The sequence below is a fragment of the Bufo gargarizans genome, chromosome 7 (genome assembly GCF_014858855.1).
Source record: "Bufo gargarizans isolate SCDJY-AF-19 chromosome 7, ASM1485885v1, whole genome shotgun sequence".
NCBI classification, from domain to species: Eukaryota; Metazoa; Chordata; class Amphibia; order Anura; family Bufonidae; genus Bufo; species Bufo gargarizans.
In genome coordinates this window covers 107652876-107667247 of record NC_058086.1, presented here as the reverse complement: position 1 = coordinate 107667247, position 14372 = coordinate 107652876, and the positions used below count along the sequence as shown (strand labels likewise).

Below are 14372 nucleotides of genomic sequence, written 5' to 3'. Positions count from 1 at the left end.
GACAATGCAGGGGACAATGAGGTCCTAGACCCCACATGGAATGAAGGTCGTGCCACTGACTTTTACAGTTCGAAGGAAAAGGCAGTGGTGAGACCGAGCCAACAGCGTAGCAAAAGAGGGAGCAGTGGGCAAAAGCAGAACACCCGCCGCCAAGAGACTCCGCCTGCTACTGACCGTCGCCATCTGGGACCGAGCACCCCAATGGCAGCATCAAGGAGTTCCCTGGCATGGCACTTCTTCAAACAATGTGCTGACGACAAGACCCGAGTGGTTTGCACGCTGTGCCATCAGAGCCTGAAGCGAGGCATTAACGTTCTGAACCTTAGCACAACCTGCATGACCAGGCACCTGCATGCAAAGCATGAACTGCAGTGGAGTAAAAACACCTTAAAAACAAGGAAGTCACTCAGGCTCACCCTGCTACCTCTTCTGCTGCTGCCGCCTCAGCCTCTTCCTCCGCCTCTGGAGGAACATTGGCACCTGCCGCCCAGCAAACAGGGGATGTACCACCAACACCACCACCTCCATCACCAAGCATCTCAACCATGTCACACGGCAGTGTTCAGCTCTCCATCTCACAAACATTTGAGAGAAAGCGTAAATTCCCACCCAGCCACCCTCGATCCCTGGCCCTGAATGCCAGCATTTCTAAACTACTGGCCTATGAAATGCTGTCATTTAGGCTGGTGGACACAGACAGCTTCAAACAGCTCATGTCGCTTGCTGTCCCACAGTATGTTGTTCCCAGCCGGCACTACTTCTCCAAGAGAGCCGTGCCTTCCCTGCACAACCAAGTATCCGATAAAATCAAGTGTGCACTGCGCAACACCATCTGTGGCAAGGTCCACCTAACCACAGATACGTGAACCAGTAAGCACGGCCAGGGACGCTATATCTCCCTAACTGCACACTGGGTAAATGCAGACTGATTCTCTGCTGACATGAAGCCAGATTCTCTGTTACGGGACCTCTCTCCTCTGCCTGGGTGCTGGGCCTAAATATATGACAATGGACTGTTGCAGTGGTGGCTGACGTGAAGCCTGATTCTCTGCTATGACATGCAGACTGATTCTCTGCTGACATGAAGCCAGATTCTTTGTTACGGGACCTCTCTCCTCTGCCTGGGTGCTGGGCCTAAATATATGACAATGGACTGTTGCAGTGGTGGCTGACGTGAAGCCTGATTCTCTGCTATGACATGCAGACTGATTCTCTGCTGACATGAAGACAGATTCTCTGTTACGGGACCTCTCTCCTCTGCCTGGGTGCTGGGCCTAAATATATGACAATGGACTGCTGCAGTGGTGGCTGACGTGAAGCCTGATTCTCTGCTATGACATGCAAACTGATTCTCTGCTGACATGAAGACAGATTGTCTGTTACGGGACCTCTCTCCTCTGCCTGGGTGCCTGGGCCTAAATATATGCCAATGGACTGTTCCAATGTTGGGTGACATGAAGCCTGATTCTCTCCTATGACATGCAGACTGATTCTCTGCTGACATAAAGCCAGATTCTCTGTTACGGGACCTTTCTCCTCTGCCTGGGTGCTGGGCCTAAATATATGACAATGGACTGTTGCAGTGGTGGCTGACGTGAAGCCTGATTCTCTGCTATGACATGCAGACTGATTCTCTGCTGACATGAAGACAGATTGTCTGTTACGGGACCTCTCTCCTCTGCCTGGGTGCTGGGCCTAAATATATGACAATGGACTGTTGCAGTGGTGGCTGACGTGAAGCCTGATTCTCTGCTATGACATGCAGACTGATTCTCTGCTGACATGAAGACAGATTCTCTGTTACGGGACCTCTCTCCTCTGCCTGGGTGCTGGGCCTAAATATATGACAATGGACTGCTGTAGTGGTGGCTGACGTGAAGCCTGATTCTCTGCTATGACATGCAAACTGATTCTCTGCTGACATGAAGACAGATTGTCTGTTACGGGACCTCTCTCCTCTGCCTGGGTGCCTGGGCCTAAATATATGCCAATGGACTGTTCCAATGTTGGGTGACATGAAGCCTGATTCTCTCCTATGACATGCAGACTGATTCTCTGCTGACATAAAGCCAGATTCTCTGTTACGGGACCTCTCTCCTCTGCCTGGATGCTGGGCCTAAATATATGACAATGGACTGTTGCAGTGGTGGCTGACGTGAAGCCTGATTCTCTGCTATGACATGCAGACTGATTCTCTGCTGACATGAAGACAGATTCTCTGTTACGGGACCTCTCTCCTCTGCCTGGGTGCTGGGCCTAAATATATGACAATGGACTGTTGCAGTGGTGGCTGACGTGAAGCCTGATTCTCTGCTTTGACATGCAGACTGATTCTCTGCTGACATGAAGACAGATTCTCTGTTACGGGACCTCTCTCCTCTGCCTGGGTGCCGGGGCCTAAATATCTGAGAATGAACTGTTGCAGTGGTGGGTGACGTGAAGCCAGATTCTCTGCTATGGGACCTCTCTCCAATTGATATTGGTTAATTTTTATTTATTTTATTTTTATTTTTATTCATTTCCCTATCCACATTTGTTTGCAGGGGATTTACCTACATGTTGCTGCCTTTTGCAGCCCTCTAGCCCTTTCCTGGGCTTTTTTACAGCCTTTTTAGTGCCAAAAAGTTTGGGTCCCCATTGACTTCAATGGGGTTCGGGACGAAGTTCGGATCGGGTTCGGATCCCGAACCCGAACATTTCCGGGAAGTTCGGCCGAACTTCTCGAACCTGAACATCCAGGTGTCCGCTCAACTCTAGTTATGAGATCTAAAAATTTCTACAATCTCCTGTTCAAAGCTGATGTAGGCAGTGATAAAATGTTAGCAAGACAAATGACACTTTCCATGCCAAGAAGAGGTACATTCCCGTGTCTGCAATGTATACATTGCTCTAGTGTCATCAAGGGTGATTACTTCACCCACACCCATACAGGTGAGAGATTCTCTATTAATGTTTTTTTCACATGCAACAGCAATTTTGTTGCATATATTTTGAAGTGCCCTTGCATACTTGTTTATGTCGGTGAGACTTCTACTAGAATGAAGGATCGATTCTGCAAGCACAAATCGACCATTAGGACAAATAATCTGTTACTTCCTATACTCTATCATTTTGATAAATGCCAGCTCAACATTTTGCAACTACGCTTCCAAATCATAGAACAAATACCTTCCTCGCGGAGAGGAGGCGATAGGGTTAAATCCCTTAAGAAAAAAGAGGTGTTCTGGATTCACAGATTGCAGACTGTGGAACCCAAGGGGTTAAATCGTGACTACGATCTGAGCAGTTTCCTTTGATATATGGTTCATCTTGCATATTAATACTCATATTTGTTTTTAATTGTATAATTTTCTTTGTTGTTATTTTCATATAAAACATGATGGACAGTATATGAGTACACATCAACTTATCTGCATACTTATTACAGTCAGGTCCATAAATATTAGGACATTGACACAATTCTAAAATTTTTGGCTCTATACACCACACACAATGGATTTCAAATGAAACAAACAAGATGGGCTTTAACTGCAGACTGTCAGCTTTAATTTGAGGGTATTTACATCCAAATCAGGTGAACGGTGTAGAAACTGCAACAGTTTACATATGTGCCTCCTACTTGTTAAGGGACCAAAAGTAATGGGACAACTGGCTTCTCAGCTATTTCATGGCCAGGTGTGTGTTTTTTTCCCCCTCATTATCCCAATTACAATGAGCAGATAAAAGGTCCAGAGTTCATTTCAAGTGTGCTATTTGCATTTGGAATCTGTTGCTGTCAACTCTCAAGATGAGATCCAAAGAGTTTTCACTATCAGTGAAGCAAGCCATCATTAGGCTCAAAAAACAAAACAAACCCATAAGAGAAATATCAAAAGCATTAGGCATGGCCAAAACAACTGTTTGGAACATTCTTATAAAGAAGGAATGCATCGGTGAGGTCAGCAACACCAAAAGACCCGGAAGACATTGGAAAACAACTGTGGTGGATGACCAAAGAATTCTTTCCCTGGTGAAGAAAACACCCTTCACAACAGTTGGCCAGATCAAGAGCACTTTCCAGGAGGTAGGTGTATGTGTGTCAAAGTCAACAATTAAGATAAGACTTCACCAGAGTAAATACAGAGGGTTCACCACAAGATGTAAACCATTGGTGAACCTCAAAAACAGGAAGGCCAGATTAGAGTTTGCCAAATGACATCTAAAAAAGCCTTCACAGTTCTGGAACAACATCCTATGGACAGATGAGACCAAGATCAATTTGTACCAGAGTGATGGGAAAAGAAGATTATGGAGAAGGAAAGGAACTGCTCATGATCCTAAGCATGCTACCTTATCAGTGAAGCATGGTTGTGGTAGTGTCACGACGTGGGCATGTATGGCTGCCAATGGAACTGGTTCTCTTGTATTTATTGATGTGACTGCTGACAAACGCGGCAGGATGAATTCTGAAGTGTTTTGGGCAATATTATCTGCTCATATTCAGCCAAATGCTTTAGAACTCATTGGACGGTGCTTCACAGTGCAGATGGACAATGACCCAAAGCATACTGCAAAAGCAACCAAAGAGTTTTTTAAGGGAAAGAAGTGGAATGTTATGCAATGGCCAAGTCAATCACTTGACCTTAATCCAATTGAGCACGCATTTCACTTGCTGAAGACAAAACTGAAGGGAAAATGCCCCAAGAACAAGCAGGAACTGAAGACAGTTGCAGTAGAGGCCTGGCAGAGCATCACCAGGGATGAAACCCAGTGTTTGGTAATGTCTATGCGTTTCAGGCTGTAATTGACTGCAAAGGATTTGCAACCAAGTATTAAAAAGTGAAAGTTTGATTTATGATTATTATTCTGTCCCATTACTTTTGGTCCCTTAACAAGTGGGAGGCACATATGCAAACTGTTGTAATTCCTACACCGTTCACCTGATTTGGATGTAAATACCCTCAAATTAAAGCTGACAGTCTGCTGTTAAAGCACATCTTGTTTGTTTCATTTAAAATTCATTGTGGTGGTGTATAGAGCCAAAAATGTTAGAATTGTGTAGATGTCCCAATATTTATGGACCTGGCTGTATATTTTGCATACCTAGTGTATTTTGTCCTACGTGCAAGTTGCCTTTCACGATGAATAATATTGTATGTCAGTTTCATATTTGCCCTAAGTGGTTTGCTCCTGCTGCTTTGGTTATTTTGCTTTGTTTATATGGTTTCTATAGTAACCTGACATCATATACGGTATTGTCGCAGGCTATTTAAAAGCTTTGTGTTTTATTGTATTTTGTCTGTTTGAGAAAGGCTCAACTTACGAGCCGAAAAACATGTCACAGTTGTTCTTCAGGTGATAAATAAAACAAAGATATTTCATCCAGTGAGTGCCGGTCTTGTCTTGTATAGCGCACATGACTGTGAGGTCATCACAGGTCCTTCAGCTCCTGCAGTGCGTCCTGGTCCATAGTCACTGCTGTTGTTTCAGTAGCTGTGGACCAGCAAAGCAGGGATCCCTTTTACATATGGGGGCCCTGGGCAATTCTGCTGCAGTGATTCAATTGTATCGCCATCCTGAAGACAGCAATAAAGTTGTATATGTCCTACAGGCAGAGCAGAATCGGAAATTACAACTCCCTTAGTTCAAATGTAACATCACTGTCCCTTGTGAGTAGAAGTAACACGCTACCCAATTGACCCTTGTGTAGTGCCCACTCCTACCTAGTGGGACACTACATATATGCAACGTGAAATAATATATGCCCCTTCTCCTCAGATTGGAACCAGGGTCTGTAGCAGATGGTATACATGGCTAAAGGGACCCTATGTGAGTCGACTTCTAACTTGTATTTTATGATCTATCCTTTAAGTTTTTCAAACAAATTGGCGTTGTGAGTGGTGGGCGGCGGCAGGTGGATGGAGATTTGCAGAGGCAAACTCTCTAAATCTGCTTTCAGTTCTATACCAGATCACATACTTTCATATTCTTTGGTTTACCATTACCATTTACCTTGAAACATATAACTTCATACCATATCATTTTCTGCAGTCTGTATAACTATATACTCAAAATCCAATAAAATCTGAAAGTTAAAAAAAAGCCCTGATATGATAATATAGACAGAAATCTAAAAAAGTTATGATTTTTAAAATGCAGAAAAAAAAACACTGAAAAAAATAGTGAGTAATGAAGTCCAAAATGGACCACACCCTTAGCAGGCTAAATGAGATGACGTCAAATAAATGTGACTGAATTGCATTTAATTTTGTCTGACTACTTCCTTGTTCGTTTTTCATTTTAGCTTCGTGTGACCAGCTATCGTGCAGTGGTCATGGAGAATGCATTGAAACAATCAACAATTACACCTGTGATTGTGTTCCAGGTTTTTATGGACCCCAGTGTCAATATGGTAACGTTAATTTTTATCACCATTATATCTTTGTATTAAGAAGTTGGTTGATGGTTGAACAGCAGTTTAATGATCTGTTGAATGATCATTCACACATTTAAAGCCATGCACATTCAATAGCTATTGGCTGAATGATGGTTCGACCACTAGCTATCTCTCACAGCTCCCTCATACACATACATGTTCAACTGAATGCGTATGTGTATTTAAAGGGCTTCTGTAACCCCACTAAACAGTTTTTTTTTTGTTTACTTATAATACCTATACTGTGATTTATGCCTATACAATCTAATTAATCATTTTGGTTCAGTAGATTGTGTTAAAAACGTGCTTTTAAAATATGCAAATTACCTTGCTACCAGCAAGTAGGGCGGCTACTTGATGGTAGCAGCCGCATCCTCCGATCCTAAAGACGCCCCTTCCTCATGTTGATTGACAGGGCCAGGGAATGGGATCGTTCTCCGCTGGCCTTGTTTGCATTAAAAATCTCGCACCTGCGCCGTACCTGTCTTCAATCGGCGCAGGCGTATTGAGAGACGGACGCTCGCTCGGCCTCTCCATTCTCAATGCGCCTGCGCTGGGTGTAGATGTGACGTCATCGGCGCAGGTGCATTGAGGATGGAGCGGCCGAGGGAGCAGCCGCCTCTTAGTGCGCCTGCGCCAACTGAATACCGTTACGGCGCAGGCGCGAGATCTTGATAGCAGACAGGGCCAGCAGAGGGGGCGTCTTTAGGATCAGAGGATGCGACTGCTACCAGCAAGTAGCCGCCTTACTTGCTGGTAGCAAGGTAATTTGCATATTTTAAAAGCGCGTTTTTAACACAATCTACTGAACCGAAATTATTAATTTGATTATGTATGCATAAATCGCAGTATAGGGAATATAAGTAAATAAAAAAAATAAAAAAACGGTTTAGTGGGGTGACAGAAGCCCTTTTATGGGTAGAGGGGAAAGCTGGTGCCAGACATTTCTGGTGGTAGTTTATCTCCAAGGAGAACAAAAGGATAAGGAAAAAATATTCAGTATGCCAGATCCTTCTGTCCCTCAACATTATTTGTCAGGAGTGTGTAGGAGGGAGCCCTAGAAACATTAAACAGTTAGCTGAAACCACTGTTCTCTGTGTATTTGGTCGACAATACACTAATGTGTATGGGGCCATAAGTCTATATTGGCAGTGACAGTTCTTCAAACTGGCCATACATGTTCAGTGAACCTGGACTATGGATATAGAAAGATCTTTCCTTCTTCTTAGAAGATGATCGTATGTCATTGGTTGGCTAAAATTTGTTGTTAAATGGAATCTGTCACCACAGTTCTAGACTATTATCTGCAGTGAAAGTAGTGATGCAGTCCTGAACATCATCTTTTATTTTCATACTGCCCCCACCACTCTTTCAGTGTCAGCTCTCATTTCACAGACAGTCATACACAAAGGGGTTGTCTAACCATACATATTGATGACCCATTTTATGGATGTGCAGTGTAATGATGAATATTCGCTCTGTTCACTTGAATGGAACGAGTACTTGTTATTAATTACACTACCCTGCCTCTCCACAGGAGATGACTCACAAGGAAGCAGCGCTTGTGTGGAGCACCACCTCTTCATCAAACAGCTGATCGGCAGGGGTGCCAATTTTAACACTAAAACCCATACACATTTTGTCATCTTTTTCTACTATACCTTAAACCACAAAATATTTCCTTTTGTAGTCACCATTTTGGTGCCCCACTATTTCTACACCAAGCAAGGAACTTTTTATCTCACCATCCCTTCTATTCTTTCAACCAAATTATCTTTGCTGACCTCCTTCGAAGCAGTTAATCCTTCCCCAGTAAAACACAATCAGTCACCTAATGTCCTATCCTATTCATGCCAGCTATCGCTGTCTCTACTTTTTCTGACTGTTAGAGACTAGGGATGAGCGAACTCGAACTGTATAGATCGGGTTCGTACCGAATTTTGGGGTGCCCGTGACACGGACCCGAACCCGGACATTTTTGTAAAAGTCCGGGTTCTGTGTTCGTCGCTTTCTTGGCGCTTTTGTGACGCTTTCTTGGTGCTTTTTGAAGCGTCATACTACTTGCCCCAAGAGGCCATCACAGCCATGCCTACTATTGGCATGGCTGTGATTGGCCAGAGCACCATGTGACCCAGCCTCTATTTAAGCTGGAGTCACATAGCGCCGCCCGTCACTCTGCTCTGATTAGCGTAGGGAGAGGTTGCGGCTGCGACAGTAGGGCGAGATTAGGCAGATTAACTCCTCCAAAGGACTTGATTACGGATCGATCTGCAGCTGTGGGTCATTGAGCTGCTGATACTCAATTGCTCACTGTTTTTAGGCTGCCCAGACCGTTTGTCAGTCATTTTTTCTGGGGTGATCGGCGGCCATTTTGTGTCTTGTGGTTCGCCAGCACAAGCTGCGACCAAGTGCATTTAACCCTCAATGGTGTGGTTGTTTTTTGGCTAAAGCCTACATCAGGGTGAAGCTGTCACACCAAGTGCATTTAACCAGCAATAGTCTGTTTATTTTTTGGCCATATACTACATCGGGGGCAAGCTGCGCCTGTCACCAAGTGCATTTAACCCTCAATGGTGTGGTTGTTTTTTGGCTAAAGCCTACATCAGGGTGAAGCTGTCACACCAAGTGCATTTAACCAGCAATAGTCTGTTTATTTTTTGGCCATATACTACATCAGGGGCAAGCTGCGCCTGTCACCAAGTGCATTTAACCCTCAATGGTGTGGTTGTTTTTTGGCTAAAGCCTACATCAGGGTGAAGCTGTCACACCAAGTGCATTTAATCAGCAATAGTCTGTTTGTTTTTTGGCCATATACTACATCAGGGGCAAGCTGCGCCCGTCACCAAGTGCATTTAACCGTCAGTAGTGTGGTTGGTCCAGCTGTCACACCAAGTGCATTTAACCAGCAATAGTCTGTTCATTTTTTGGCCATATACTACATCAGGGGCAAGCTGCGCCTGTCACCAAGTGCATTTAACCCTCAGTAGTGTGGTTGGTCAAGCTGTCACACCAAGTGCATTTAACCAGCAATAGTGTGGTTATTTTTTGGCCATATCCCAGTCTAATTCTGTCAGTAAATCTATACCTGTCACCCAGCGCCTAAATACTAGGCCTCAAGTTTATATCCCGCTAAATCTGTCGTTACTGCTGTACTGTTCTGGCTGGGCAAGTTATTTAGTGTCCGTCAAAGCAAATTTTTTGTTCTGGGTTGAAATACAATTCCCAATTTAGCAATTTCCTAATTTAGTGGTTTCTGCTGTATCAGAGCTATTTGAAATCTATCCCTAAAAGGGTATATAATATTCAAGGTGCACATAGGGTCATTCAGAATAACTTCACACACACGCTACTGTGCATTTCCAAGTCTAATTCCGTCAGTAAATCTATACCTGTCACCCAGCGCCTAAATACTAGGCCTCAAATTTATATCCTGCTAAATCTGTCGTTACTGCTGTACTGTTCTGGCTGGGCAAGTTATTTAGTGTCCGTCAAAGCACATTTTTTGTTCTGGGTTGAAATACAATTCCCAATTTAGCAATTTCCTAATTCAGTGGTTTCTGCTGTATCAGAGCTATTTGAAATCTATCCCTAAAAGGGTATATAATATTCAAGGTGCACATAGGGTCATTCAGAATAACTTCACACACACGCTACTGTGCATTTCCAAGTCTAATTCCGTCAGTAAATCTATACCTGTCACCCAGCGCCTAAATACTAGGCCTCAAATTTATATCCCGCTAAATCTGTTGTTACTGCTGTACTGTTCTGGCTGGGCAAGTTATTTAGTGTCCGTCATAGCACATTTTTTGTTATGGGTTGAAATACAATTCCCAATTTAGCAATTTCCTAATTTAGTTGTTTCTGCTGTATCAGAGCTATTTGAAATCTATCCCTAAAAGGGTATATAATATTCAAGGTGCACATAGGGTCATTCAGAATAACTTCACACACACGCTACTGTGCATTTCCAAGTCTAATTCTGTCAGTAAATCTATACCTGTCACCCAGCGCCTAAATACTAGGCCTCAAATTTATATTCAGCTGAATTTGAATACAATACATTGGGCCAAATAATATTTTTGTTGTTGTGGTGAACGATAACAATGAGGAAAACATCTAGTAAGGGACGCGGACATGGACATGGTCGTGGTGGTGTTAGTGGACCCTCTGGTGCTGGGAGAGGACGTGGCCGTTCTGCCACATCCACACGTCCTAGTGTACCAACTGCCTCATGTCCCAGTATCCGCCAGAAATTACAGCGATATATGGTGGGGCCTAATGCCGTTCTAAGGATGGTAAGGCCTGAGCAGGTACAGGCATTAGTCAATTGGGTGGCCGACAGTGGATCCAGCACGTTCACATTATCTCCCACCCAGTCTTCTGCAGAAAGCGCACAGATGGCGCCTGAAAACCAACCCCATCAGTCTGTCACATCACCCCCATGCATATCAGGGAAACTGTCTGAGCCTCAAGTTATGCAGCAGTCTCTTATTCTGTTTGAAGACTCTGCTGGCAGGGTTTCCCAAGGGCATCCACCTAGCCCTTCCCCAGCGGTGGAAGACATAGACTGCACTGACGCACAACCACTTATGTTTCCTGATGATGAGGACATGGGAATACCACCTCAGCATGTCTCTGATGATGACGAAACACAGGTGCCAACTGCTGCGTCTTTCTGCAGTGTGCAGACTGAACAGGAGGTCAGGGATCAAGACTGGGTGGAAGACGATGCAGGGGACGATGAGGTCCTAGACCCCACATGGAATGAAGGTCGTGCCACTGACTTTCACAGTTCGGAAGAAGAGGCAGTGGTGAGACCGAGCCAACAGCATAGCAAAAGAGGGAGCAGTGGGCAAAAGCAGAACACCCGAAGCCAAGAGACTCCACCTGCTACTGACCGCCGCCATCTTGGACCGAGCACCCCAAAGGCAGCTTCAAGGAGTTCCCTGGCATGGCACTTATTCAAACAATGCGCTGACGACAAGACCCGAGTGGTTTGCACGCTGTGCCATCAGAGCCTGAAGCGAGGCATTAACTTTCTGAACCTTAGCAAAACCTGCATGACCAGGCACCTGCATGCAAAGCATGAACTGCAGTGGAGTAAACACCTTAAAAACAAGGAAGTCGCTCAAGCTCCCCCTGCTACCTCTTCTGCTGCTGCCGCCTCGGCCTCTTCTGCTGCTGCTGCCTCAGCCTCTTCTGCTGCTGCCGCCTCGGCCTCTTCCTCCGCCTCTGGAGGAACGTTGGCACCTGCCGCCCAGCAAATAGGGGATGTACCACCACCACCTCCGTCACCAAGCGTCTCAACCATGTCACACGGCAGCGTTCAGCTCTCCATCTCACAAACATTTGAGAGAAAGCGTAAATTCCCACCTAGCCACCCTCGATCCCTGGCCCTGAATGCCAGCATTTCTAAACTACTGGCCTATGAAATGCTGTCATTTAGGCTGGTGGACACAGACAGCTTCAAACAGCTCATGTCGCTTGCTGTCCCACAGTATGTTGTTCCCAGCCGCCACTACTTCTCCAAGAGAGCCGTGCCTTCCCTGCACAACCAAGTATCCGATAAAATCAAGTGTGCACTGCACAACGCCATCTGTGGCAAGGTCCACCTAACCACAGATACGTGGACCAGTAAGCACGGCCAGGGACGCTATATCTCCCTAACTGCACACTGGGTAAATGTAGTGGCAGCTGGGCCCCAGGCGGAGAACTGTTTGGCGCACGTCCTTCCGCCGCCAAGGATCGCAGCGCAACATTCTTTGCCTCCTGTTGCCACCTCCTCCTTCTCGGCATCCTCCTCCTCTTCTTCCACCTGCTCATCCAGTCAGCCACACACCTTCACCACCAACTTCAGCACAGCCCGGGGTAAATGTCAGAAGGCCATTCTAAAACTCATATGTTTGGGGGACAAGCCCCACACCGCACAGGAGTTGTGGCGGAGTATAGAACAACAGACCGACGAGTGGTTGCTGCCGGTTAGACTCAAGCCCGGCCTGGTGGTGTGCGATAATGGGCGAAATCTTGTTGCAGCTCTGGGACTAGCCGGTTTGACGCACATCCCTTGCCTGGCGCATGTGCTGAATTTGGTGGTGCAAAAGTTCATTCACAACTACCCCGACATGTCAGAGCTGCTGCATAAAGTGCGGGCCGTCTGTTCGCGCTTCTGGCGTTCACATCCTGCCGCTGCTCGCCTGTCTGCGCTACAGCGTAACTTCGGCCTTCCCGCTCACCGCCTCATATGTGACGTGCCCACCAGGTGGAACTCCACCTTGCACATGCTGGACAGACTGTGCGAGCAGCAGCAGGCCATAGTGGAATTTCAGCTGCAGCGCGCACAGGTCAGTCGCACTGCGGAACAGCACCACTTCACCACCAATGACTGGGCCTCCATGCGAGACCTGTGTGCCCTGTTGCGTTGTTTCGAGTACTCCACCAACATGGCCAGTGGCGATGACGCCGTTATCAGCGTTACAATACCACTTCTATGTCTCCTTGTGAAAACACTTAGGGCGATGATGGAAGAGGAGGTGGCCCAGGAGGAGGAGGAGGAGGAAGAGGGGTCATTTTTAGCACTTTCAGGCCAGTCTCTTCGAAGTGACCCAGAGGGAGGTTTTTTGCAACAGCAGAGGCCAGGTAAAAATGTGGCCAGCCAGGGCCCACTACTGGAGGACGAGGATGAGGAGGAGGTGGAGGAGGATGAGGATTAAGCATGGTCACAGCGGGGTGGCACCCAACGCAGCTCGGGCCCATCACTGGTGCGTGGCTGGGGGGAAAGGCAGGACGATGACGATACGCCTCCCACAGAGGACAGCTTGTCCTTACCCCTGGGCAGCCTGGCACACATGAGCGACTACATGCTGCAGTGCCTGCACAACGACAGCAGAGTTGCCCACATTTTAACGTGTGCGGACTACTGGGTTGGCACCCTGCTGGATCAACGCTACAAAGACAATGTGCCCACCTTACTTCCTGCACTGGAGCGTGATAGGAAGATGCGCGAGTACAAGCACACGTTGGTAGACACGCTACTTAGAGCATTCCCAAATGTCACAGGGGAACAAGTGGAAGCCCAAGGCCAAGGCAGAGGAGGAGCAAGAGGTCGCCAAGGCAGCTGTGTCACGGCCAGCTCCTCTGAGGGCAGGGTTAGCATGGCAAAAGTTTTGTCAACACGCCACAGCTAACTGCACCACAACCTGATACACAACGTGTAAGCAGGAGGCAACATTTCACTAACATGGTGGAACAGTACGTGTGCACACCCCTCCACGTTCTGACTGATGGTTCGGCCCCATTCAACTTCTGGGTCTCTAAATTGTCCACGTGGCCAGAGCTAGCCTTTTATGCCTTGGAGGTGCTGGCCTGCCCGGCGGCCAGCGTTTTGTCTGAACGTGTATTCAGCACGGCAGGGGGCGTCATTACAGACAAACGCAGCCGCCTGTCTACAGCCAATGTGGACAAGCTGACATTCATAAAAATGAACCAGGCATGGATCCCACAGGACCTGTCCGTCCCTTGTCCAGATTAGACATTAACTACCTCCCCTTAACCATATATTATTGTACTCCAGGGCACTTCCTCATTCATTCCTATTTTTATTTTCATTTTACCATTATATTGCGAGGCTACCCAAAGTTGAATGAACCTCTCCACTGTCTGGGTGCCGGGGCCTAAATATATGCCAATGGACTGTTCCGATGTTGGGTGACGTGAAGCCTGATTCTCTGCTATGACATTCAGACTAATTCTCTGCTGACATGAAGCCAGATCCTCTGTTACGGGACCTCTCTCCTCTGCCTGGGTGCTGGGCCTAAATATCTGACAATGGACTGTTGCAGTGGTGGCTGACGTGAAGCCTGATTTTCTGCTATGACATGCAGACTAATTCTCTGCTGACATGAAGCCAGATCCTCTGTTATGGGACCTCTCTCCTCTGCCTGGGTGCTGGGCCTAAATT

The 14372-nt window shown here is 46.4% G+C and overlaps 1 protein-coding gene across 4 annotated transcripts in view; it reads left to right on the top strand.

Annotated features, from left to right (window-relative positions):
• The window catches only part of SELL (selectin L), a 982371-nt gene that overhangs the window by 383335 nt on the left and 584664 nt on the right, over nt 1-14372 (top strand). For all 4 annotated transcript variants that reach the window (XM_044300881.1, XM_044300880.1, XM_044300879.1 and 1 more), the window contains exon 4: nt 6284-6391. In XM_044300881.1, the coding sequence (XP_044156816.1) occupies nt 6284-6391 (108 nt within the window). The remainder of the gene's footprint in view (nt 1-6283; nt 6392-14372) is intronic.